Here is a 25,952-nt window from a genome sequence, read left to right as displayed (position 1 = left end):
TAAACTACAACAGCTGGTTCAGTAGAACTCAGAGTATTCTAAGCTAAGTTAAATGTACCATATACTTATGTGATCTTTCACAAAGATATTATTAGGATACGTGTGGTAAAACAGCAAGCTCAAATCCCAACCGCTGCTCACCAATGTGAGAAGTTGGCCTGATATTCAGTGTTCACTATTCTAGTGATCACTATGTATCAGTCCAAACAACCCTTATGGTGATTGGTTGTAAGCCAACCGATAGACCAGCTATCCTAGTAGCATGGACAAGAGCAGTCTTCGGGCTAAACTCTAGAGGGCGTGTTAAGCCAGCTGTTATACCATCACATATACCCCTTGAACACCAAGTGAAAGGACACCACACAAGTGTTATGAAAATAAACAGTGTATTTATTTAGATCACAACAGCCCTGTACTCTTTATGAGGACAGGGTACTAAGCACACAACAAAACTCCTACGAAAATACTTCAAGTTGCACAATTTACACAAATGCCCTAGGGGCACGAAAAACTATGGAAGTGGAATGCAAAATTACTAGCAGGTAAGTACTGGACTAATAGGCTTTGGAATCGCTAGTACTACGTTACTGAACCTTCAGATTACTAGTAGGAGGCCTAGGGGACTCAGGTGCAGAGTGTGCACTCTCACGCGGGATGCGGGACAAAGTCTATGGAGGCTAGTAAAAGCAAAGTTAGTGTTCTCGGGCGAACCCGATAAGGTAGGTTGAAAACGAAAGTGGATCTGGACCCTTGGATAGTGAGGCTATGCTGGGGCACCGAAATGCCGAAGTTACCTAGCCCAGGGGCTGTGGCTGCATAGGTCTGAAAAAACGTCGGAAACCTTTGTTGACGAACCAGGAGCCTGAAAGGAGGAGTTGCTGGCAGGCGACCAGTGAAGATTGTTCGATGGATCCAAGCCTGGATCGAAGATGGAAGACACCTGTAAGCAGAGGGGACCAAGTCCTGAATAACTAGCCAGTGATCAGATGGGCACCAGGATGGAGTCACCTCGACCAGGTGAGTGGGCGACGCTGGGCTCTGCAGTCTCACGAACCAGGAGGCGTTGTCGGCGACCAGGGTGGAGGTGCGAGCTGTCCCACGATGGTTGATGCTGTCGACGTCGCTGGACCCGGGATTTGGGCAACAAGTCTTGGCAAATTCAAGCCCACGCGGTGGACCTAAAATGGCGTCTGGAGTGGACCAGGAGGGTCCGGGGTGCTCCTCTTTTGGAAGGGAACAAGGGCCAGTCTGGAGCAACCAGACTAGCAGTGGTGATGTCGTCGGTCGTCGTCGGGAACGCCACAAGCCAGCGGGCTAGTAGCCAGACAACGCGGTGAGCAGCCAAAAAGCAGAAGGGCCCCACGCAGATCTCGTGGATGCTGGGGGGCTGGTCTTCGGTGCTGGAGCTGCTCGGGGTCGGGGCTTCTCGGACGCCAAAGCACTCACCGGAGGATCCCTCGGCGGTCGTGCTGGATAGAAGTCGTGCAGTTCTGATGATGGCCGGTCCCTCGAGGTCTCGTCGCACCTACGGTTCTCAGCTTAGCTGTAGAGGTAGGTAGAGGTCAGAGGTGCCAGGGAAGCCGGGTCTCGTCGAGCTGGTCAGTCGGATTCCGGAGGAAGGACGTGCAGCAAACCGCAGTGTTCTTAGATTGTGCCTGCGGATGCAGGGTGACTACTCCTTAGCCACAAGGGAGAAATCTTGAGAAGAAGTCGAGAGTTCCTATCGTAGAAAGTAGTTTCTTGATTCAAAGATGATCTAATTTGGAAGGGTCCCCGCTCCTGCCTTTATCCTAAAGAAAGGGGTGGGTACGCGACTAGGTCCTGCCCTAGGGGTGGTTACACCCCTCTCCCATGCCGCACTTTCCCCAGCTCAGGGGCTGGTGTGCCCCTGGAACTGGTTCTAGCCAGCAGATGCGTAGTGAGCACCGGGGTGCCACTTGCAGTCACCTTCCTGTAAAGCCCTGCCTACCCAGGATACACAAAACCCTGTCTGGGATGGTGCTAGCACCGCCCCTGACAGGAAACCCTTTGTCCAAGCTCCCCTCGCTGGAAGGACTCCCAGCTGCAGGGGGTCCGACTTGTGTCTGTGGTGGCAGCATCCATTTTGTGATGCTGAGGCTCGAGTTAACTTTAACCGGGGTTCACAGTTACATACATGTTGGTATACTATATCTAAAGCAAAGGGTGATTACACCACCTTGCCCCAGCTGTCGTGCAGCCAGTTGTGTCAGATTTAGATGGCCAGCCAGGGGTGGCATAATACATGCTGCAGCCCCTGGTAAGCCCTGGGTACACCTATGCCCTGAGTTACAGGGTCTGATAAGGTGGCCCAGTACCAATTGGTAAATGCACCTAAGGTACACGTTGTAATTTAGTGAGAGAACAGCTAGGCTGTGGGTCTGATTAGCAGGCCCACAGCCAGAGAAAGTCGTAAACCAGTGAAACAAAAGCAAAAAATCTGGGTGATCATAGGATTGCAGACCCTACTCTCCTACAGTAGTGTCCATTGACTTTGTCCCGCATCTCGCGTGTGAGTTCACACTGTGCACACGCGTTCCGTGGGCCTCCTGCCCCTTACCTAAGGTTAGGGTAGTGTAGTCCCAACGATCCTACAGCCTCTGGACAGCTCCATTCCTTCTATCGATTTCCTTATACCATTTACTTAGTATATGGTTTGTCGGGCACCATTGTAATTTGTGCACCTTAACATATTTTTCTTAAGAGTCTTGTCATGTGCTTAGCCCTCTGATCTCATAAAGAGTTCAGAGGTGTTTTGTTAGTAATAAATATCTTGTTTATTTTCATAACAACCTGTGTGGTGTCCTTTCACTTGGTATTCAAGGGGTTATATGTGGTAAAACAGCTGGCTTCACATGCCAAAAGTGTTTAGCCTAAGACTGCTTTGTCCATGCTGTGAGAAGTTGGCCCGATATGCAGTGTTCACTATTCTAGCGACCACTATGCATCGGTCCAAACGACCCTTATGGTGGTTGGTTGTAAGTCAACCTTAGACCAGCTATCTAAGTAGCGTGGATACGAGCAGTCTTCGGGCTAAACTCTAGAGGGCGTGTTAAGCCAGCTGTTATACCATCACATACCCCTTGAACACCAAGTGAAAGGACACCACACAAGTGTTATGAAAATAAACAGTATATTTATTAGAATCACAACAGCCCTGTACTCTTTATGAGGACAGGGTACTAAGCACCGAACAAAACTCTTAGGAAAATACTTCAAGTGCACAATCAAAACAAGTGCCCGAGGGCACGGAAAGTTTAGTGGTCTCGGGCGGACCCGATAAGGCAAGTCGGAAGCGAGGGACTCGGGACCCTTAAGTAAGGAGGCTATGCAGGCACCGGAATGCCGAGTTACCTAGCCACGAGGGCTGCGGCTGCACAAGTCTTACAGGCGTCTGGGGTCTTCGCTGACAAGCCAGGAGCCGGAAGGAAGGAGTTGCTGGCCGGCGACCAGTGGAGAATAGTTCGTAGAGATCCAAGCCTGGATCAGAGATCGATGATACCTGAAAGCAGAGGGGACCAAGTTCGTACTACTAGCCAGTAGTCAGAGGGTACCAGGAGGGCACCGGATGATAGTCACCTCGACCAGGTGAGTGGGCGACGCTAGGCTCTGCAGTCTCACGGACCAGGAGGCGTTGTCGGCGACCAGGATGGAGGTGCGAGCTGTCCCACGAAGGTTGATGCTGTCGGCGTCGCTGGGCCCAGGATTGGGGCAACAAGCCTTGGCAGATTTCAGGGCCATGCGGTGGGCCTAACATGGCGTCTTGAGTGGACCAGGAGGGTCCGGGGTGCTCCTTTCGCAGAAGGGAGCAAGGCCAGTCTGGAGCAACCAGAAAAGCAACGTTGGTTGTCGTTCGTCGTCAAAGAGTCACAAGCCAGCGGCTAGTGGTCGGACAACGGGCTGAACAGCGAAGCAGAAGGGCCCCACGCAGATCGTGGAGATGCTGGGAGGCTGCACTTCGGTGCTGGAGCTGCTCAGGGTCGGGGCTTCTCGGACCCCAGAGCACTCACCAGAGGATTCCTTCGGTGGTCGTGCTGGTTAAGAAAGCGTGCAGGTTTTGATGATGGCCGGTCCCTCGAGGTCTCGTCGCACCCACAGATCTCAGCTGAGCTGACGATGTGGGTAGAGGTCAGAGGTGCCAGGGAAGCCGGTTCTCGTCGAGCTGAGCAGTCGGATTCCTGAGGAAGAACTTGCAGCAAACCGCAGAGTTCTTAGATTGTGCCTGCGGATGCAGGGTGACTACTCCTTAGCCACAAGAGAGAAATCTTAAGAAGAGTCTCGAAGTCCTTTCGTAGAAAGTATTCTTGATTCAAAGATGATCTAATTTGGAAGGGTCCCCGCTCCGGCCTTTATCCTAAAGAAAGGGGTGGGTACATGACTAGGTCCTGCCCTAGGGGTGGGACCAGGAAGGGGGGTAGTTACACCCCTCTCCCCTGCCGGACTTTCCCCAGGTCAGGGGCTACGTGCCCCTGGAACTGGTTCTAACCGGCAGATGCGTAGTGAGCACCGGGGTGCCACTCCGCAGTCACCTTCTTGTAAAGCCCTACCTACCCAGAATACACAACACCCTGTCTTGGATGGTGCGAACACCGCCCCGGACAGGAAACCCTTTGTCCAAGCTCTCCTCGCTGGAAGGACTCCCAGCAGCAGGAGGTCAGACTCGTGTCTGTGGTGGCAGCATCCATTTTGTGGAGCTGAGGCTTCAGTTAACTTTAACCGGGGTTCACAGTTACGTACATGTCGTGTCCCTCTAGAAGGGTGGAATGCTAACCTCGTCGCCAGTATTGGTGAGGGGTCAGCATCCCGATTCGTATGACACCTTACTCGACATGTCTTGATAACGCGATACCGAAATTACCGATATGGTACGCGTTATCATGGAACAGCCATTGGGTCTTGGTTCCGCAAGCTGCAACCGGGCTCGGCTCATGCCAGAGCCCACTTCACACGGTTCCACGCACTCTGCCTTCAGGATTGTTTAAGGCCTGCCATAGGAGTGACTGATAGGAACTCGGGTGTCCATTTTAGGGTTAGATATAGGGATACTATACCTAAAGCAACGGGCGAGTACGCCCCGTTGCCCCAGCTGTCATGCAGCCAGTTGTGTCAGTTTTAGATGGCCATCCAGGGGTGGCATAATACATGCTTCAGCCCCTGGTAGGCCCTGGGTACACCGATGCCCTGAGTTACAGGGTCTGACAAGGTGGCCCAGTTCCAATTGGGTAATGCACCTAGGGTACACATGAATTTAGCGAGAGAACAGCTAGGCTGTGGGTCTGATTGGCAGGCCCACAGCCCGAGGAAGTCGTAAACCAGTGAAACAAAAGCAAAAAATCTGGGGGATCATAGGATTGCAGACCCTACTCTCCTACACATGCTACCATTAGAATAGCTGGTCTATAAGGTTGACTTACAACCAATCACCATAAGGGTTGTTTGGACTGATACAAGGTGATCACTAGAACTAGTGAGCATCATATATCAGGCGAACTTCTCACACTGGGTACCTATGGTACACTGTACAAGGACTTACAAGAGTGACCCAATACCAATTGGTAAATGCACCTAAAGTACATGAGTGTCAATTTAGAGAGAGAACAGCTAGGCTGTGGGTCTGATTAGCAGGCCCACAGCCAGGGAAAGTCGTAAACCAGTAAAGCAAAAATCTGGGGTGACCATAGGATTGCAGACCCTACTCTCCTACAGCTACCAGTTCACAGCCCTAGCGGTCGGGCTAAAATCTGCACCAAGGGTCTCCACCAAGTGCCTCGCAGCAGTGGCAGCGCACCTGAGAAGGGAAGGGATCCATGTATACTCTTACCTGGACGACTGGCTAATAAAAGCAAATTCACACAGGACATGCAAGGAACATGCCCAGCGCGTGACAAAGACTTTGATGGACCTGGGTTTCTCCATTCACTGGGGGAAATCCTCTATGGAACCCGAGCAAGTGAAAACTTTCTTGGGGGTTCAGATAAACACCATACAGAGCAAGGTGTTCCCCAGCGACAAGAGGACACAGGCGCTACTGAAGGAGACATGCCTCTACCAGAAGGGGCGAGCTCTGACAGTGAGGACAGCGAGCAAGTTCATGGGCATGATGGCCTCATGCATACATCTAGGCAAAGGTCAAAGACATTTTTAACAACTTTACTAAAAGAACTATCACTGATTCAGCCCGTTTGGAGATATCTCTCACGTCACCAAAGCCAACCTTTTAGGCCTTCTCCCCACTATCCCAACTGTCTATGAAAGAACTTATGAACACTGTTAAGTCAGGATCACCTTTGGATCCATGTCCTCCACTCATTCTCAAACCACTATCCAATCTGATAGCCCCGGTGCTTACTAACATCTGCAATGCCATGTTTCGGACAGGTAACTACCCCTCAATCTGGAAAAAGGCCACTGTAAAACCTCTCTTAAAAAAATCAACTCTAAATCCATTAGAGCCTAAAAGCTATCGCTCTATTGCCTCGCTCCCCTATCCATCAAAAATTTTTGAAAAGGCAATGAACTTACAGCTGTCGAACTATATTGATCAGAATGAGCTGCTGGATGACACCCAGTTTGGGTTCAGGAAGGGCCACGGGACTGAGACTGCTCTGATAAAGGCAGCAGAGGAGGTCAGGATAATCATGGGCCAGGGTGGTGCAGCGGTCGTAATACTCTTGGATTTGTCTGCAGCCTTCGACACGGTCGATCATACCATACTGATCGACCATGTTGCTGCAATAGGCATTCAGGGCAAAGCCAAAGTACTCCTGGCATCCTTCCTGGCTGATAGAGAGCAGTCTGTGAAGATGGGGAGTTATTACTCTCCTGATTTCACTCTGCCTTGTGGAGTCCCCCAGGGCTCCTCGCTAAGTCCGACACTTTTTAACATCTATGTGTCGGACTTGGCGAGGGTGATCAAGTCATTTGGTATTGGACTGACCTCATATGCTGATGACACCCAGCTGGTCCTGGCGATCCACAAAAATGGAGGAGCTGTGGCCGCTAACTTCCAGGAGGGCATGAGAGCCATCAGTACCTGGATGGATCAGAATTGTTTAAAGTTAAATTCTGACAAGACTGAGGTCTTGGTATTTGGTGAGCTGACCCCGTCTTGGTCCCCAGTTTGGTGGCTTTCGGAGCTAGGAACCCCCACCCCCCCCCCCCATCACCAGTATTCAAAGTTAGAAATCTGGGAGTTCAATTTGACAACAAGCTAGCTTTTGTCAGCCATGCCAACGCAGTGGTCTCAGCCTCCTTTTTTACCCTAAGAATGGTAAAGAAATTGCTTCCATTTCTTCCCCCAAATGCAGGCAAGACCCTAATGTCCACTTTGGTATTATCTAAAGTGGACTATTGCAATGGCCTACTGTTGAACGCGCAGGAGCAAGTTTTGAACAAATTACAGCCTGTTCAAAATGCTGCCGCAAGGATTCTAACCGGCACACCTAAATATTCATCTATCTCTCCCATCATTCGTCAACTACATTGGTTGCCGGTTAGAAGCCGTACAAAGTTTGAGGCCTTGTGTATCACATATAAGGCATTGAACAACATTGGACCAGAATTTTTTAAAAAGGCCATTAGTGTTTACACACCCAGTCGAACATTACGCTCATCTGCAGCCCAACAGCTCCAAATCCCACGCACAAAAAAAGCGACATGGGGAGACAAACGCTTTGTGGTTGCTGCTTCTAAACTATGGAACCTGCTCCCTCCCTATATCAAACTTAGCCCATCACTACTAATATTCCGAAAGCACCTTAAAACCTGGCTTTTTAATCAGTAAACTTCCAATAGGAACCCTTTGCAATCTGTAAACTCCAGCGCCGAGACACCGGAAGGTATTTGTGCGCTATAGAAATTTTATAATACATAAAATAAATAAATAAATAATAGTACCAAATGCACGCCTCCACATGAGACCATTCCAAGATTGGCTGCAAGAACAATGGTCACAAGCTACAGGGAGTTGGGAAGATCTAGTGGTTGTAACGCACGCAGTGCAGGAGGAGATGTTGTGTTTGAACATGGAGAACGTAAAAAAAGGAAAGCCTCTAACACCACCGACCCCAACGTGCCCATCACCACAGATGCATCCCAGAAGGAATGGGGAGCGCACATGAGCAAGCTCAGGGTGAGTGTCTGTGGACTCCAGGGGATGCGGTCAAACACATCATCTACCTAGAACTGAAGAACGTGTTCCTCGCCCTGAAAGCCTTCCAGACAAAATTGTACAGCAAGAAAGTGTTGATCCAGACTGACAACACGACGACGATGTTCTACATCAACAAGCAGGGAGGAACACAATCTCCGCCCCTATCGAACCTAGCACAGGAGATATGGAGATGGACCATCCCACTAAAGATAGACCTGCTAGCCATACACCTACCAGGGAAAGACAATGTGAAGGCAGACTGGCTCAGCCGACAGACATCGTCGTCCCACGAGTGGGAGCTCAATGCACAGGAAACGCTAAGACTATTCAGAAGGTGGGGAACACCGATTATAGACCTATTTGCAACACACCAGAATGCAAAACGCCAAAGCTTCGCCTTCAGGCATCTAGGGGAAGGATCCCTGGGGAATGCCTAATGCATAAGCTGGCCGAGGAAATTTGCTTACGCTTTTCCCCCCCCCGATACCCCTGATACGCAGAGTACTCAACAAGTGCAGGACCAGCAACATGACTCTGATCCTGGTGGGACTACAATGGGCCAGGCAGACCTGGTACTCACAGATAATGGAAATGGCACAAGTTGCACCCCACAAGTTCGGGAGAAGAAAAGACCTACTGTGCATGCAAAACAGAGAGGTACTACACCCAGAACCAGAGAGCCTCAACCTAGCAGCATGGCTCCTGAAGACAGAGTTTGCGCACCTGAGGTTACCGGAGAGTACCCTATGGGTACTGCGAGAGGCAAGGAGGCCTAGCACACGAAGGTGCTATTTGGCGAAATGGACAAGGTTCACACAATGGTGCAGCATGAAGAAGCTACACAGAAAGATGACAAGGGAGTCAACAGTGCTAAGGTACCGCACGCACCTGCTGAAGGCAAAGCTAAACTCCTTTCCGCTGAGAATACACCTGGCAGCAATTGTGGCCTACACAAGAGGAGAGACTGGAAAGAGTTTCTTTACGTCACAGATAGTAAAGAGATTCATGGAAGGGGGAAAAGGATCGTGCCTCCTAAGGGAATGCCGCCACCAGCAAGGAACCTTAATCTAGTCCTGACAGAGCTCATGAAGGTGCCTTTTGAACCGATTCATAAGGCTTCCCTGCAAATGCTAACAATGAAAACTGTCTTCTTGGTGGCTATCACCTCCCTGCGAAGGGTGAGCGAACTACAGGTGCTAACGCTACAAGAACCCTACATCCAAATTCACAATGATAGGGTGGTGATGAGAACGGACCCACACTTCATGCCAGAGGTGGTGTCGAGGTTTCACGTCAACCAAACAGTTCAAATACCAAGTTTCTTCCGAAAACCAACCACAAGCGCAGAGAGGGCACTCCACACTCTGGACGCTAGAAGGGCAGTAATGCACTACATAAAAAGAACAAAGGAACACAGTAAGATAAAACAGTTCTTTGTGTCCTTCGCAAGCAGTTTCCTGGGTAGACCAGTAACAAAGAGGACAATCGCTTGATGGATCGCACAAACTATTCAATTCTGCCACAAACAAGCAGACCAAGAGCTTGCGGAGGGGGCCCGTGCCCACTCAACTAGGAAAAAGGGAGCTACGATAGCCTACCTGGCTAACACATCCATTCAAGACATTTGCCTGGCGGCAACATGGACTTCAATGCACACGTTCACTAAGCACTACTGTGTGGGTATACAAATGAACAAGGAAGCACAAGTAGGACAAAAAGTGCTTCAACATATATTCAACAGCCAACGCTCATCTTCCACCCAGCCGCCACAAAAGTAACAAACCGCTACAAAGTTTATGCACAGCATAGTGAATCCAGAAAGATTCACACAGCAAAACGAATAGTTTCTTACCTGTCGGTGTCGTTTTGCAGCTTGAAGATCTTTCTGGATTCTCTAGCGAACCCACCCACCTCCGCCAGAAAGATGAGGCTGGAGAATCAGGTGGTAAAAGACAAGGTCAATAACTGAAACCGATACCTTAAACGACAAACAGATTAAATAACTTACTTGAACATTGCCAAGGATTCGCAAAAACAGAAAACGAGAAAAAAAGAAACCAAAGATGGCGCCCAATGGTGGGAGCTTCTGCAAGAAGCGTGCCGACGTCACGGAAGGACACCAAAAGGTGGGACGTCGACGCCCACCTGGGCTACGAAAAAAAAACAACAAAAAAAGAAGGAAAAGACTACGATTCCAGACCCAACCACTAGACTGCGGAATAATGCACAGCATAGTGAATCCAGAAAGATCTTCAAACTGCAAAACTACACCGACAGGTAAGAAACTATTCGTTACTATCCAATTTACTACCTGCTCTGGTGCCAAAAGGGCCCCAGTGCAAGGGGAAAGGTTCCCCAGGTCTGGGGGGAAGCCGTTGTCTCATATCAGAGGTGGCAGAGTCTTTGAAGTCTCTAGCCTTGACAATTCATCTGCGGGCACCAACTAAGAACACTGCGGTTTGCTGCACGTCCTTCCTCCGGAACCAGACCGACCAGCACAACGAGACCTGGCTTCCCTGGCACCTCTGACCTACATCATCAGCCCAGCTGAGATCCGTGGGTGTGACGAGACCTCGAGGGACCGGCCATCTTCAGAACTGCACGACGCTTATCCAGCACGACCGCCGAGGGATCCTCGAGTGAGTGCTTTGGGGTTTGAGAAGCCCTAACCCTGAGCAGCTCCAGCACCGAAGTCCAGCCCCCCAGCATCCACGAGATCTGCGTGGGGCCCTTCTGCTCTTTGCTGCTCACCGCGTTGTCCGGCCACTTGCCTGCTGGCTTGTAGCCCTCTTGACGACGAACGACGACACTTCTTTCGCTGGTCTGGTTGCTCCAGACTGGCCCTTGCTCCCCTCCAACAGAGGAGCACTCCGGACCCTCCTGGTCCACTCCAGACGCCATTTTGAGTCCACCGCGTGGGCTTGCATTTGCCAAGAGTTGTTGCCTCAATCCTGGGTCCAGCATCGCCGACAGCAGATACCTTCGTGGGACAGCTCGCACCTCCATCCTGGTCGCCGACAACGCCTCCTGGTCCGAGAGACTGCAGAGCCCAGCGTCGCCCACTCACCTGGTCGAGGTGACTTCATCCGGTGCCATCCTGGTGCCCATCTAATCACTGGCTAGTGATTCAGAACTTGGTCCCCTCTGCTTACAGGTACCCTCTTCAGCTGATCCAGTCCTTGGATCGGTCCGGAACATCTTCACTGGTCGCCTGCCAGCAACTCCCACTTCAGGCTCCTGGTTCGTCAACGAAGGCACCCGACGACACTTGAACCCTATGCAGCCGCAGCCCCTGGGCTGGGTAAACCGAGTACCCCGGTGCTCCAGCGTAGACCAACTCTCTAAGTGTCTAGATCCATTTTCGTTTTTGACCTACCTAGTCGGGTTCGCCCGAGAACACTAACTTTGTAATTTCTAGCAACCATAGACTTTGTCCCGCATTACGCGTGAGAGTTTCCACTCTGCACACGACGTCCCTAGGCCTCCTGCTTCTAATCCAAGGGTTCAGCATTGTAGGCCTAGCGTTTCTTAAGTCTTTGAGAGTAGTACTTACCTGCTAGTAATTTCGCATTCCACTTTTGTAGTATATGGTTTTCCGTGCCCCTCGGGCATTTGTGTAAATTGTGCGACTTTCAGTATTTCTTTAAGAGCTTTGTATTGTGCTTAGCGCCCTGTCCTCATAAAGAGTCCAGTGCTGTTTGTTATAAATAAATCTGTTTATTTTCATAACAACTTGTGTGGTGTCCTTTCAATTGGTGTTCAAGGGGTATATGTGATGGTATAACAGCTGGCTTAACACGCCCTCTAGAGTTTTGCCTAAAGACTGCTCTTGTCCATGCTACTAGGATAGCTGGTCTATAAGGTTGACTTACAACCAATCATCAATAAGGGTCGTTTGGAATGATACACAGTGATCACTAGAATAGTGAGCACTACATATCAGGCCAACTTCTCACATTGGTGAGCAGCGGTTGGGATTTGAGCTTGCTGTTGTTTTACCACACGTATCCTAAGAATATCATTTGAAAGATCACATAAGTACCAAGGTACATATAACTTAGCTTAGAATACTCTGAGTTCTACTGAACCAGCTGTTGTAGTTTAACAGGGCTTAGCATACCCTGACTACAACTCTTAGCAAGGGATCAGTAGGCAAACAAATAGTGTAGGTAAGTGCACCACTTACACCTCTCTAGAAAAGCATGTCTGGCAAAGGAGAGAACACAGAGGCTCCCCTTCTGTCAGTTGACCCTCCACAGGTCATGTCAAGATATGCAGCTCTTAGCTTCCAGGAGATGAGACAAGTGTGTACCTCCAGGAAGCTAAAACAGGGTTCTAACCCTACCATCCCATTTCTGCTAGGTCTCTTAGAGACTTATGATGCAAGGAGGGCTTCTAACACAGGCCCTTCTAATCCAGATGGGAGTATGACCCCCTTAGAGGGAACCCTTGGGGACCCTGACCTCAACCTCAATGGAACAGGAAGTGAAGAGGAGGAAGAGGATCAGGAGTTGTCAGGGGATGAGGCAGACAAAGGTCAGGTAGTAGTCAGTAGACTCACCAGGACCAACTTAAGCAGGCATGAAAATGAACTTGGGGGACCCCCAGGCCCACTTTCAGGCAGGCTTAACATTGGGAATGGACGAGTTAGGTCACTCTCCAGAGGCTCTAACAGATCCATTCATACCAATGGCTCTCAGGCCTCTTCTCACAGAGGGATGACATCCCCTCAGAGAAGAGAGCATTAAGCTAAGATGAGGGAAGTCAATCTGAGGATTGAGAGGGAAGAACTTGCCCTTGCCAAAGAGAGACTTGCCTTTGCTAGAGAGCAGAAATTGAGTGGGGCAGACCCCACTGGTGGCAACATTCTCCCTATAGAAAAAGATAGGAGTTTAGACACTAGACACCTGAGTAAGATAGTGCCCCCCTTTAAACAAGGGGATGACATCCACAAATGAATGACTGCTTTGGAGAGGGCCTGCACTGTCCAGTGCGTCCCCCAGAGTCAGTGGGCAGCTATCTTGTGGCTCTCCTTTGAAGGCAAAGGTAGAGATAAGCTCCTCACTACTAGAGCTGAGGATGCTAACAATTACCAAGTCCTGAAGAATACACTGATTGATGGGTTTGGCTTAACAATTGAGCAGTACAGGTTGCTGTTCAGAGACACCCAGAAAACTCAGTCTCAGGATTGGACTGACTTTGTTGATTGTGCCACTAAGGCTCTAGAAGGCTGGCTATTGGGTAGTAAAGTTACTGACTTCACAGGATTGTATAATCTTATTATGAGAGAGCAAGTCTTAAATAATTGTCAGAACCAGTTATTACACCAGCACCTGGTAGACTCTGATCTGACCTCTCCACAAGAATTGGGTAAGAGGGCAGACAAATGGGTCAGAACCAGGATTAGGCCTAAGAACCAGAGTGGTGACCAAAAGAAGGAATCAACCAAGCCTCAAGAGAAGGGTGGGAATAAATCTTCTGATCAAACCACAGGGCCCCAAAAATCCTCTGAAAAGGGTGGGTCCCAAAATCCTTCCAATTCCCAAAAGAAACCTTATTGTCCTACCTGCAAACAGGTAGGCCATTACAAAACTGACAGCAGTTGCCCAAGGGCCCACGACAATAAGGATAACATACCCCCAAGTAAAACTTCCCAGCCTCCTGTTACTACTAATAGTAATCCCCCAGGTGGTGGGAGTGCCCCCAAGAATCTGGGTGCATTTACTTTGGGAGTTCCTGGGGACTCTGGCCTAACCAGGTCCCCTGACTTAGATACTCTTGTCTGTGAGACTGGCATGGGGTTTGCCAACTTCACAGCTTGTCCCAACACTTTGGGCAAGTACAGACAGGAGCCCCTCATCAATGGTTCAAAAGTTGAGGCCTACAGAGACACAGGGGCTAGCATCACCATGGTGACTGAGAGCCTAGTCCCCTCAAGGCAACTTATACCTGGAGCCACATACCAGGTAACCAACATTGATGGAGTGCAGAGAGATCATCCCATAGCAGTGGTCAATCTCAGCTGGGGAGGTGTCACTGGCCACAAGAGAGTGGCAGTGTCACCAAACTTGCCTGTAGATTGCCTACTGGGGAATGATTTAGAGATCTCAGCCTGGGCTGAGGTAGAGCAAGAAACCCATTTTAAAATGGTAAACCTCCATGGTAAGGTTAGTGGGGCAGTGATAGCCACAGCCCCAGTCCAAAATGCCCTCTCTGAACAGGTCAGGAGGGCTCAGCCAGTCACAGCCCAATCTCAGACAGATTCCTTCCCTGAACAGGTTGGCATGGCTGTGATGGTCACAGCCCATACCCAAACCGAGTCCCTTCCTGAAAAGGTTGGTGGAGTTGTGATGGCCACAGCTCAAACTCAGACAGATAATAGTGTTGTAAAGCCTGAAACTATGGATCACTCCACTCAGACAGAGAGCATTGAGGAGGAAGAGAAATCTCCCTCCCACCAGACTCTAGGAAAGGATCAGCATCCTCAGGGAACTGATCTGACCCCTTGTGAAGAAACTGCCCCAGAGGTAGTCAGGCCTAGCCTGGCAGAGCCTCTGATGACAGTGGACCCTACCAAGGTGGGACCCAGTCTGGAGCAGGTAACCTGCCCCTCTCTACCCTGCCTCAGTCAGCCCAGGGCTGTAGAGGCAGGGTAGAGGCCAGTGGTGGACCCCAAAGGGCCCCCTGTCCAAAAGAACTCCCCAATCAGAAGATTAAGGGCACTGAAGCTAGTAGTCCTAGCCAAGTGAAAATAAAACAAACTCCTGAGGGATCCCCCTTAAAATTAGCTAGGGACCTCCCCCAGATGGACACTGCTGGGCACAGCCAAACCTGGGGCCTAAAAACCCCAAACCTGACCTGTCCCTCCAGTAAGCCAAACAGAGGGACTCAGCCTCCAGCTTTAGGTAGCCAGAGGTTGACCCTGAGAGCTCACAGCAACTCAGTCCTGGACAGAAAGGCACATATGGTGGATAGTGATTGGAGGAAGTTGAGCCCAACATTAGTGGAGTCTCACTTCAGTACTCCATCCCAGCACCAGCCTTTTACTTTGCCAAAACACACCACAGGTAGTGATTCCCTATGGTGGAGACCCTCAGAGACCCTTAGGGTGAGGGATTGCTTAGTGGACCATGAGATAGGAGGTAACCATGCCAGTGCATATACCAACTCATATGGCCACTCAGGCAATACAGGCTTACCTGGTCAAGGATAGCCTTATCTCCTTTCGTTGGGGTGGGGGGGTTATGTAGGAAGGAGGATATCTGACTATGGTTACCCCCAACTTTTTCCCTGGTGTTTTGCTGGCTTTTCGACTTAGTTGACCTAAGACCCTGCTATTCTGGGCCCCAGGCCTACTGCTCTCTCTGTTAAATGGATTCCATGTACCTTAAGTACATATCTAATTGGATACTGAGTCACCTTATCTGAAAGAAACACGTTAGTGTTAGATTCCTTACCTTAGAATATCCCCAGGCGTCAGTCTGGATCCGGAAACTTTTGTGTAGCAGTACCCCTGCGCGTCGGTAGGCGTCGTCTGCAGGCGTCCCCTGCGGCTCCGCGTCCGTCGTTGGCGTCGTGCGCCGTGATGACGTCGCTGGAGTATATAGACGCCGCCTCCGCGCGCTGACGTCAGTTCTTCTTTTTTCCGCGCCAGTGGACGCAGATCTGAAGAGCAGTACTCCGGTCTTTGACCAAGTTTTTTTTCGAGTTGTTATCACTTTGTGCCTATTAGGATGCCTGGGTTCAAGCACTGTGATGACTGTGAGCGCACGATGTCGGTCACAGACCATCACCGCCTCTGTCTCCGGTGTCTGGGCCCCGACCACGACGTGGACTCCTGCGTCGACTGCCGGGCCCTCACCAGCAAAGCTAGACGGGAGCGGTCCCACAAGCTACTGGAGCTCCGGGTGTCGGCCCCACGTCGGGACCGGGAGCGGTCCCGGTCCGGCCGGAGGTCGAGAGAGCGTTCGAGGGAGCGGTCGCGGGGCCGCGCCGAGCGTTCCGGAAGTCGACACCACTCGTCATCCTCGTCAGGTAAGAAACACAAGAAGTCGGGGCGTCGTCATCGTACCCCCGACTCCCCCCGACGCTCGCGCGATGCGGCCGGGGGTTCGGGTGACCCCAACCCCGCGGCTCCGCGAGAGTCGCCGGCGCGGCCTGCCCCATACCCTCAGGTCCCTGGGCACGGTGCGACGCCTGAGGAGATAGAGGCGTTCCTCATGGCCATGAGGGCCCTGTCTCCTCCGGCGGGTTCCACGGCGCCTACGGGCCCAGTGAACCCGTCCGGGGGCCCTAGCGGCTCTGCTGACCCTACCTCGACGCCGTCGAATGCTCCGATTCCGGCGCCGCCGGCGGCGCCGATCCCGGCGCCGCTAGGGCCTTCGGGGTCGACGCCGGATGGACGCCCATCCAACCCGGCGCCGATTCCATCGGGGTTGCCCGCGGCTCCGCCTCCGCGCGACGCCGGTTCCTCGGTGCCGGCTTCGGGCGGCACTGGGGCTCCGGCTCCGGCGCCGGCTCCGGGCGGCGCCGTCCCCTTACCTTCACCGACGCCGGACGCGGGGCCGGACGGGCGTCGCTCGACGCCGGTCCCGGCGCCGATGGGGCCCATGAACCCCGAGGGGCCGGTCTACATCGTTGACTCTGAATACGGAGAAGATGAAGAGTTCGGTGAAGGTTGGGAGGGGTCCGAGGACCCTCTGTCACGCGAGTGCCAGTATGACCCGGACTGGGCAGGTGACTTGGGGGATGCCAGTGGTCTGGACGACTCTCCTAACCCTGGTTTGATCTCTCCTCCCTCCGTGGCATCGGTGGAGGGAGCTGCATATTCTGTGGTGCTGATGAGGGCTGCCAAGGCCTTACACCTTGAGCTCCCCGTCGCGGCCGTGAGGCCTAACATCCTCACCGAGGTCTTCAAACCGCAGTCATGCCCACAGGAGCCACTGCTGCCGTTTAATGAAGCCTTGTCGGACGTTCTGTTGGGCACGTGGTCCAGGCCCGCTTCAGGTGCGCCTGTCGATCGGAACGTGGCCAGGCGCCACCGTCCTTGTCCGGACGACCCCAAGTTCCTGTCTACCCACCCCACTCCTGAGAGTCTGGTGATCCAGGCCTCGACCTCCCAGTCCGCATTCCCGTCGGCCCCACCCGACCGGGAATCCAAGAGGTATGACCAATTTGGCAAGAAGGTCTTCTCGTCCATTAGTTTGGGCCTGCGGTCTTGCAACACCGCCTGCCTCTTGGGCCGCTACACCCACTCTGTGTGGGATACGGTCGCGGAACTGCTGCCAGAATGCCCCATGGAGGTGCGGGCAAAACTCGGTCAGGCTGTGGCTGAGGGCCGAGATGCAGCGAAATATTCAATACGGTGTGGTCTTGATACGACCGACTCGCTAGGCAGAGCTATGTCAACGACGGTGGCGATTCGTCGCCACGCCTGGCTGAGATCCGCCAATTTTTCGGCAGATGTCCAGAGTACATTGATGGACGTGCCGTTTGATGGCTGTCACCTGTTCGGTGACAAGGCGGACCACGCGCTGGAACGCTTCAAGGACTCCAGGGTCACGGCCAAGTCCTTGGGTCTCTAGACCCAGCGTCAGCAACCGGGTTCGTTTCGCCCCTTTCGTGGCCAAGGAAGGGGCGCCCCCACACGTGCTGCCAGCCACGCGCCGCAACAATCCTTTCAACGCGGTGGCGGCCGTGGAAACCGCCGTGGTGGCGGTTGGGGACAACGGCGGGGTCAGACCACACCCTCCCCCGCAGCATCTACCCCAAAATCCTCCTAGTCCGTGCTTTCGGCCCCATGTGACGCCAGTGGGTGGCAGGGTTCGCCATCACCACGCTCACTGGCGCACGATCACTTCGGACAGGTGGGTGCTGCAAATTGTCCGAAGGGGCTACTCCCTCCCCTTCGAGACCTCTCCTCCAGCCATGCCACCGCAGAACCACCGTGTGTCGGGGGACCACTTGACACTTCTGCAGGAGGAAGTTACGGCCCTCTTGGCCAAGGGGGCCATCGAGCGCGTTCCTGGGCCAGAAGTAGGGCGTGGTTGTTATTCCCACTACTTTCTGGTGCCCAAGAAGGACAAGGGGGGCCTACGTCCTATCTTGGATCTAAGGAACGTCAACGGCTTCCTCCGGAAGGAGAAGTTCAAGATGTTGACGTTAGCTCAGGTCTTGGCTGCTCTAGACCCGCAAGACTGGATGGTAGCGTTGGACTTGCAGGACGCCTATTTTCACATCCCCGTCCTGCCGGCCCACCGGCGTTACCTGCGGTTCACGGTAGGCCTGGAGCACTTTCAGTTTATCGTGCTCCCCTTCGGCCTTACCAGCGCCCCACGGGTGTTCACAAAGGTGATGGCGGTGGTCGCAGCCCATCTGCGCAGGTTAGGGGTTTCAGTCTTCCCCTACCTAGACGACTGGTTGTTGAAGGCGGGCTCGCCCCAGACAGTCGTCCACCACCTTCAGATGACGGCAGACCTCTTGCACGACCTGGGGTTCTCCATCAATGTGCCGAAATCACACCTGTGTCCCTCTCAAAAGCTCCTTTTCATCGGAGCGGTTCTGGACTCGGCGCAGTTTCGGGTTTATCCTCCGGAACGGCGGGTTCGGGATATTCAGGCTTTGATTCCCATCTTTCAGCCGCTATCCCGAGTTTCGGTCAGGTTGACGCTGCGGCTGCTGGGACTGATGGCTTCCTGCATCCTTCTGGTGCATCACGCCCGGTGGCGGATGCGGGCTCTGCAGTGGGACCTGAAGTTTCAGTGGGCCCAGCATCAGGGCAACTTGTCCGACCACGTCTTGATCTCGGAGGGCACTGCGAGACAACTGCAGTGGTGGCTTACGGACCGCGACTGGGTCAGGGGCAAGTCCCTCTCCCTTCCCCAACCGGGGCACGTTGTCGTGACGGACGCGTCCCTCCAGGGCTGGGGTGGCCACTTGGGAGAGGCGGAGATCAGAGGCATCTGGTCTCCGGCGGAGTCCCGGCTCCATATCAACCTGTTGGAGCTGCGGGCGATTCGTCTGGCACTGAAGGCATTCCTCCCCTTTGTCAACGGGAGTGTAGTGCAGGTGTTCACCGACAACACCACCGCCATGTGGTACTGCAACAAACAGGGCGGAGTGGGGTCGTGGACCCTTTGTCAGGAGGCTCTGCGCCTCTGGCAATGGCTGGAACGTCAGGGCGTGACTCTGACGGTTCAACACCTGGCAGGTTCTCTGAACGCCAGGGCGGACGAACTCAGCCGTCGGTGCTCGATGGATCACGAATGGCGTCTGAACTCGGACGTGGCGCAAGGCATCTTTCTGCAATGGGGAGAGCCTTGGTTAGATCTATTCGCCACAGAAGAGAACGCGCAATGTCATCAGTTCTGCGCGTTGGAGTTTCCAAGACGGCACTCGCACGGCGACGCCTTTCGGCGCGAGTGAAGTTGCGGTCTGTTATACGCCTTTCCGCCTATACCACTTCTGCCCAGAGTGCTGAAGAAGATCGGGCGCGACCGGGCCCAAGTTATCCTTGTGGCTCCGGACTGGGCTCGAAGATACTGGTATCCCGAGCTACTCAGCATGTCAGTCGGTCCCCCGATCCGCCTGCCCCTTCAGGAGGACCTTCTGTCGCAGCAGCAGGGGACGGTCCTCCACCCGAACCTGTCCAGTCTCCACCTCCATGCTTGGAGATTGAGCGGCGGCAGTTGAGGCCATTTGACTTGCCTCCTGAAGTCTGTGATGTTATTCTGGCAGCCAGGCGTCCCTCCACTAAGTCGGTATACGCCTGTCGGTGGAACAGATTTGTGGCATGGTGCACAGCAAAGGCTGTGGATCCTCTCTCTGCCCCTCTTTCGGAGGTTCTTCTGTTTCTTCTTTCTCTTGCCCAGCAGGGCTCTGCTCTGGGCACTATCAAGGGCTACCTTTCTGCCCTTTCAGCCTTTTTGAGGCTTCCTGATCAGCCTTCTTTGTTCAAATCCCCGATTGTAACTCGGTTCTTAAAAGGCATCACTCACATGTTTCCGCCTGTTCCGTTTGTGATGCCTCAGTGGGATTTGAACCTGGTTCTGACCTTCCTGATGTGTGCTCCCTTTGAGCCCCTTCATTCTTGTCCTCTCCGTCTCCTGACTTTAAAGACGGCTTTCCTGGTTGCCATCACCTCTGCCAGGAGAGTGAGTGAGCTCCAGGCTCTTTCTGTCCAACCTCCTTTCCTGTCCATTCATCCTGATAAGGGGGTTCTGAGGACTAGACCTTCTTTCCTGCCCTAGGTTGTTTCGGCCTTTCACATCGGGCAGTCCATCACCCTCCCTTCCTTCTTCCCGCCTCCGCATCCTTCAAAGGATGAAGAGCGGCTCCACCGTCTGGACCCAAAACGTGCGCTTTCATTCTACATGGATTGCACACGCCAGTTCCGGGTGGATGACCAACTGTTTGTTGGCTACGTGGGTGCGAAGAGGGAACGGGCGGTTTGTAAACGAACCATCTCTCGATGGGTCGTCCTCTGCATCAAAGCGTGCTACTCTTTGGCTCGGAAGGAGCCTCCTGTTGGGCTGAGCGCCCATTCCACTCGGGCCACGGCGGCTACTACTGCCCTGGGCCGGGGAGTCCCCTTGCAGGACATTTGCCAAGCGGCTACGTGGGCCTCGCTGCACACATTTGCGAGGCACTACTGCCTGGACAGTCAAGTCCGGAGGGATGGCTTCTTTGGCCGTTCTGTCCTCCAGGACTTTCTGGTGTAGTATTGTATTGGTTCGCAGACCCACCACCGGGTTTGGTATTGCTGGGGTATGTATTCTAAGGTAAGGAATCTAACACTAACGTGTTTCTTTCAGATGAACAAGTTACTTACCTTCGGTAACGATATATCTGTAAGAAACATTAGTTAGTGTTAGATTCCTTACCGAACCCACCCTTCCTCCCCGTTCTGCGAACTGATACCTAGGGTTAAGGTCATCCCTTTCAGGGCCCTAGTTTTACATGGCACCAGTGTTGGTTCTCTCATGGCTCTGCGTCTCCTGGCGCGGAAATGCTGTGTGCAAAGAACTGACGTCAGCGCACGGAGGCGGCGTCTATATACTCCAGCGACGTCATCACGACGCCAACGACGGACGCGGAGCCGCAGGGGACGCCTGCAGACGACGCCTACCGACGCGCAGGGGTACTGCTACGCAAAAGTTTCCGGATCCAGACTGACGCCTGGGGATATTCTAAGGTAAGGAATCTAACACTAACTAATGTTTCTTACAGATATATCGTTACCGAAGGTAAGTAACTTGTTCATCAGTCCCTGTACAGCATACCTTAGGTATCCAGGGCATAGGTGTACCCAGGGCCTACCAGGGGCTGCAGTCACTCCTATGGCAGGCCTTGACAATCCTGAAGGCAGAGTGCTTGGAATTATGTGAGATGGTGCTCTGGCATGAGCTGAGCCCGTTTGCAGCTTGCGGAACCCAGTCCTAATAGCTGTTCCATGATAACGCGTACCATATACTCTTAAGTGCATTATAATCCTCGCGGTTATTTGCTATCTTTGGTATCGCTTTATCAAAACATGTCGAGTAAGGTGTCATACGAATTGGAATACTAACCCCTCGCCAATTCTGGCTACGGGGTTAGCATTCCACCCTTCTAGAGGGACACGACATGTATGTAACTGTGAACCCCGGTTAAAGCTAACTCGAGCCTCAGCATCACAAAATGGATGCTGCCACCACAGACACAAGTCTGACCTCCTGCTGCTGGGAGTCCTTCCAGCGAGGAGAGCTTGGACAAAGGGTTTCCTGTCAGGGGCGGTGCTAGCACCATCCCAGACAGGGTTTTGTGTATCCCATCTAGGCAAGGCTGAGAGGAAGGTGACTGCAAGTGGCACCCCGGTGCTCACTATACATCTGCCGACTTGAATCAGTTCCAGGGGCACACCAGCCCCTGAGCTGGGGAAAGTCCGGACAAGGGAGAGGGGTGTAACCACACCCTCCTGGTCCCACCCATGGGCAGGACCTAGTTGCGTGCCTGCCCCTTTTTTTAGAATAAAGGTAGAAGCAGGCCCCCTTCCCAAATGAGATAATTCTGAATCTGGACTACTTTCCACGAAAGGACTCTTGACTATTTGACTATTTCTGAAGACTCTCCCTTGTGGCTAAGGAGTAGCCACCCTGCACCCGCAGGCACCATCTAAGCATCGCGGTTTGCTGTAAGTCCATCCTCCGCATCAAGACTGGCCAGCTCGACGAGACCCGGATTCCCTGGCATCTCTGACCTCTACCTGCATCATCAGCCCAGCTGAGATTCGTGGGTATGACGAGACCTGAAGGGACCGGCCATCTTCAAAACTGCACGACGCTTATCCAGCACGACCGCCGAGGGATCCTCGAGTGAGTGTTTTGGGGTTTGAGAAGCCCTGACCCTGAGCAGCTTCAGCACCGAAGTCCAGCCCCCCAGCATCCACGAGATCTGCGTGGGGCCCTTCTGCTCTTTGCTGCTCACTGCGTTCTCCGGTCACTTGCCTGCTGGCTAGTGGTCCTCCTGACGACGAACCACGACGATTACACCGCTGGTCTGGTTGCTCCAGACTGGCCCTTGCTCCCTTCCAAGAGAGGAGCACCCCGGACCCTCCTGGTCCACTCCAGACGCCATCTTGACTCCACCGCGTGGGCTTGACTTTGCCAAGGATTGTTGCCCCAATCCTGGGTCCGGCATCGCTGACAGCAGACACCTTCGTGGGACAGCTCGCACCTCCAGCCTGGTCGCCGACAACGCCTCCTGGTCCGAGGGACAGCAGAGTCCAGCGTCGCCCGCTCACCTGGTCGAGGTGACTTCATCCGGTGCCATCCTGGTGCCCACCTAATCACTGGCTAGTGATTAAGAACTGAGTCCCCTCTGCTTTCAGGTCGTCTCCATCTTCGATCCAGGCTTGGATCACTCCGGACATCTTCACTGGTCGCCTGCCAGCAACTTCTTCTCTCAGGCTCCATAGACTTCAACGAGGATTCCCGACGTCTTTTGAACCCTATGCAGCCCCAGCCCCTGGGCTAGGTAACTTGAGCATTTCGGTGCTCCAACGTAGGTTCACTATCCAAGTGTCCAGATCCTTTATCGTTTTCAGTCTACCTAGTCGGATTCGTCCGATAACAGTAACTTTGTGAATACTAGCCTCCATAGACTTTGTCCCGCATCCCGCGTGAGAGTGCACACTCTGCACCCGATCTCCCTAGGCCTCCTGCTCCTAACCTTAGGGTTCAGTAGTGTAGTCCTAGCGATCCTGAAGCCTCTGGATCTTGTTACTTACCTGCTAGTATTTCGCATTCCACTTTTAGTGTATATGGTTTTTCGTGCCCCTCGAGCATTTGTGTAAATTGTGCGACTTAAAGTATTTTCTTAAGAGTTTTGTTGTGTGCTTACCTCCCTGACTCATAAAGAGATCAGGGTAGACTTGTTATAAATAAATATCCTTTTATTTTCATAACAACTTGTGTGGTGTCCTTTCACTTGGTGTTCAAGGAGTATATGTGATGGTATAACAGCTGGCTTAACACGCCCTCTAGAGTTTAGCCTAAAGACTGCTCTTGTCCATGCTACTAGGATAGCTGGTCTATAAGGTTGACTTACAACCTATCATCAATAAAGGTCGTTTGGTATGATACACAGTGATCACTAGAATAGTGAGCACTATATATCAGGCCAACTTCTCACACAAGAGATCAACATTGTGTGCCTAGAGTACTAGCATGTATTTTCTTGGTCTCAATTATGATTGACAGTCATTTTCCAGTAACCTTAGTGTTCTGTAGGGTTTGTGCACAACACACAATAAATAGCACACACAGTCTTGTTAATAATAAATATGAAAATGGTTTTAAAGATACTATCTGAATTTATAGTTCAACTGCCACCTCAGAACTAAAGACTATGGGGTGGGGCGCCTGTATTATTCATGCAGGCAGGAAAATGGTCAGACTATTTGGTTCTTATGTTGGTCTTGGAGTATGTATCACGGTATACACAGTGATTTTCTTGCAGGTCTTCTTTTTGCAACTGACCAACACTACTATTTCATTCTCTCAGAACCAGCTGCTGCCTCTTAATCATTGCATTCTATTTGAAAAAATATATATCAAAGCATGATGTATCCAGTAAGCAAATATTGCTTAAATTATATCTGGCATTATCAAGATATTTAGATATGGTTTCAGCATTTGATAACTAAAATGTGTCAGCTAGACTTTAAAACATCATCTACTTGCCATTTGTCTGTGACCACAAGGCAACAAGGTGAATGGAAGAGTTTACTTGTTCTAAAGTTTATCTATTTTCTTTTATTCCCAGAGTCCCTCACAGTCTCCGAATACTTTTCTGTGCATTGATTGGAGGTCCATTTTTACTGTTTTTAATTACAGAAATGTAAAGTAGGTCTAAATAACGGTCTTCTGTCTTCCAGGCAATGAGGAAAGGTTTGCTAGATGTACTTCCAAAGAATTCGTTAGAAGATTTGACAGCAGAAGATTTCAGGCTGTTGGTTAATGGCTGTGGAGAAGTTAATGTGCAAATGCTGATCAGTTTTACCTCTTTCAATGATGAGTCAGGTATGGTTTGTAATAGGTCACACCAAATACAAGGCACACTTTACAAAACACATAGTACAAGTAAACTGCCAACTATTTCAATCATGTCTTTCCACCAAAACATACACACCATTCTTATATAATTATTAAAAATCATATTGTTATCTATTTCTTGATGGATGTCTTTTGTCTTGGGTTGTTTATAGTCATAACGTGTTTTTATAGCCTTCCCCCAGCTTCTAAAGTAAATTATCTATTTCTGAATGCCCTTCATTTCCCACCTTCCACTCTACTCTTGGGTTGTTTAACCGTAATTCATAGCCTTCTGATAAGGGTCGCATTATGGATATATCACTCAGACTCATGTGTGAATGCATTGACTCATTATTGATCATAAATGTCGGCTCCTAAACCAGGCCATTTGAAAGTCATGATGTGCATTTTTTGTATGTGGCCAAAGCTCATATTGTTGAAGGTAGACTGCATCTGTTTCCTAGATGACATGTTGCAATGAAATTTCACTCTGGATACAACAAAATGTCTTTACAATAAATGATGGAAAGTGGTATCTGAAAGAGACACGTTGGTGATAGATTCCTTACCTTAGAATATCCCCAGGCGTCAGAATGGATCCAGAAATTTTTGCGTAGCAATACCCCTGCGTGTCGGTAGGCGTTGTTAGCGCCGGAATGACGTCAGCCCATCCGTGCTGACGTCAGTTCTTTTTTCTGCGCCGGCTAGCGCTGATCCGGAGAAGCTCTACCCCTAGTCATTTTTTGACTAAACTTTTGATCTTTTTGATCATTCTTTTTCCTCGAGTCTTCGACTCTATCGGTGCCGGTAGGGATGCCCGGGTTCAAACCCTGCTCGAAGTGCGACCGACTGATGTCGGTCACGGACCCCCATCGCCGGTGCCTGAAGTGCCTAGGCCTCGATCACAACGACTGCATCTGCTCCGACTGCCAGGCCCTGACGTCGAAGGCTAGGCGGGAGCGGTCCCGCAAGTGGCTCGAGCTCCGGCAGTCGGCCCCGCGCCACTCCAGGTCCCGGTCCCGGTCCCACGGGAGGTCGAGGGACAGGTCGCGAGGTCGGAGTCATCGCAGCTCCGGGAATGGACACCGGTCGTCAGGCTCCAAGTCCTCAGGTAAGAGGCATGAGAGGTCGGAGAGACGTCATCGTTCCTCCGACCCACCCCGACGCTCGCACGATGCGGCCGGGGGCTCGGGCGACACCGCCCACGCGGC

The 25,952-nt window shown here is 51.9% G+C and overlaps 1 protein-coding gene across 18 annotated transcripts in view; it reads left to right on the top strand.

Annotated features, from left to right (window-relative positions):
• UBR5 (ubiquitin protein ligase E3 component n-recognin 5) overlaps window positions 1–25,952 on the top strand; it is a 2,064,863-nt gene that overhangs the window by 1,990,264 nt on the left and 48,647 nt on the right. For all 18 annotated transcript variants that reach the window (XM_086966085.1, XM_086966077.1, XM_086966080.1 and 15 more), the window contains one exon: window positions 24,585–24,729. In XM_086966085.1, the coding sequence (XP_086822211.1) occupies window positions 24,585–24,729 (145 nt within the window). The remainder of the gene's footprint in view (window positions 1–24,584; window positions 24,730–25,952) is intronic.

Source organism: Lissotriton vulgaris, chromosome 4_1 (assembly GCF_964263255.1).
Source record: "Lissotriton vulgaris chromosome 4_1, aLisVul1.2, whole genome shotgun sequence".
In the NCBI taxonomy this organism is placed as follows: Eukaryota; Metazoa; Chordata; class Amphibia; order Caudata; family Salamandridae; genus Lissotriton; species Lissotriton vulgaris.
This window is presented reverse-complemented; position numbering and strand designations above follow the sequence as displayed.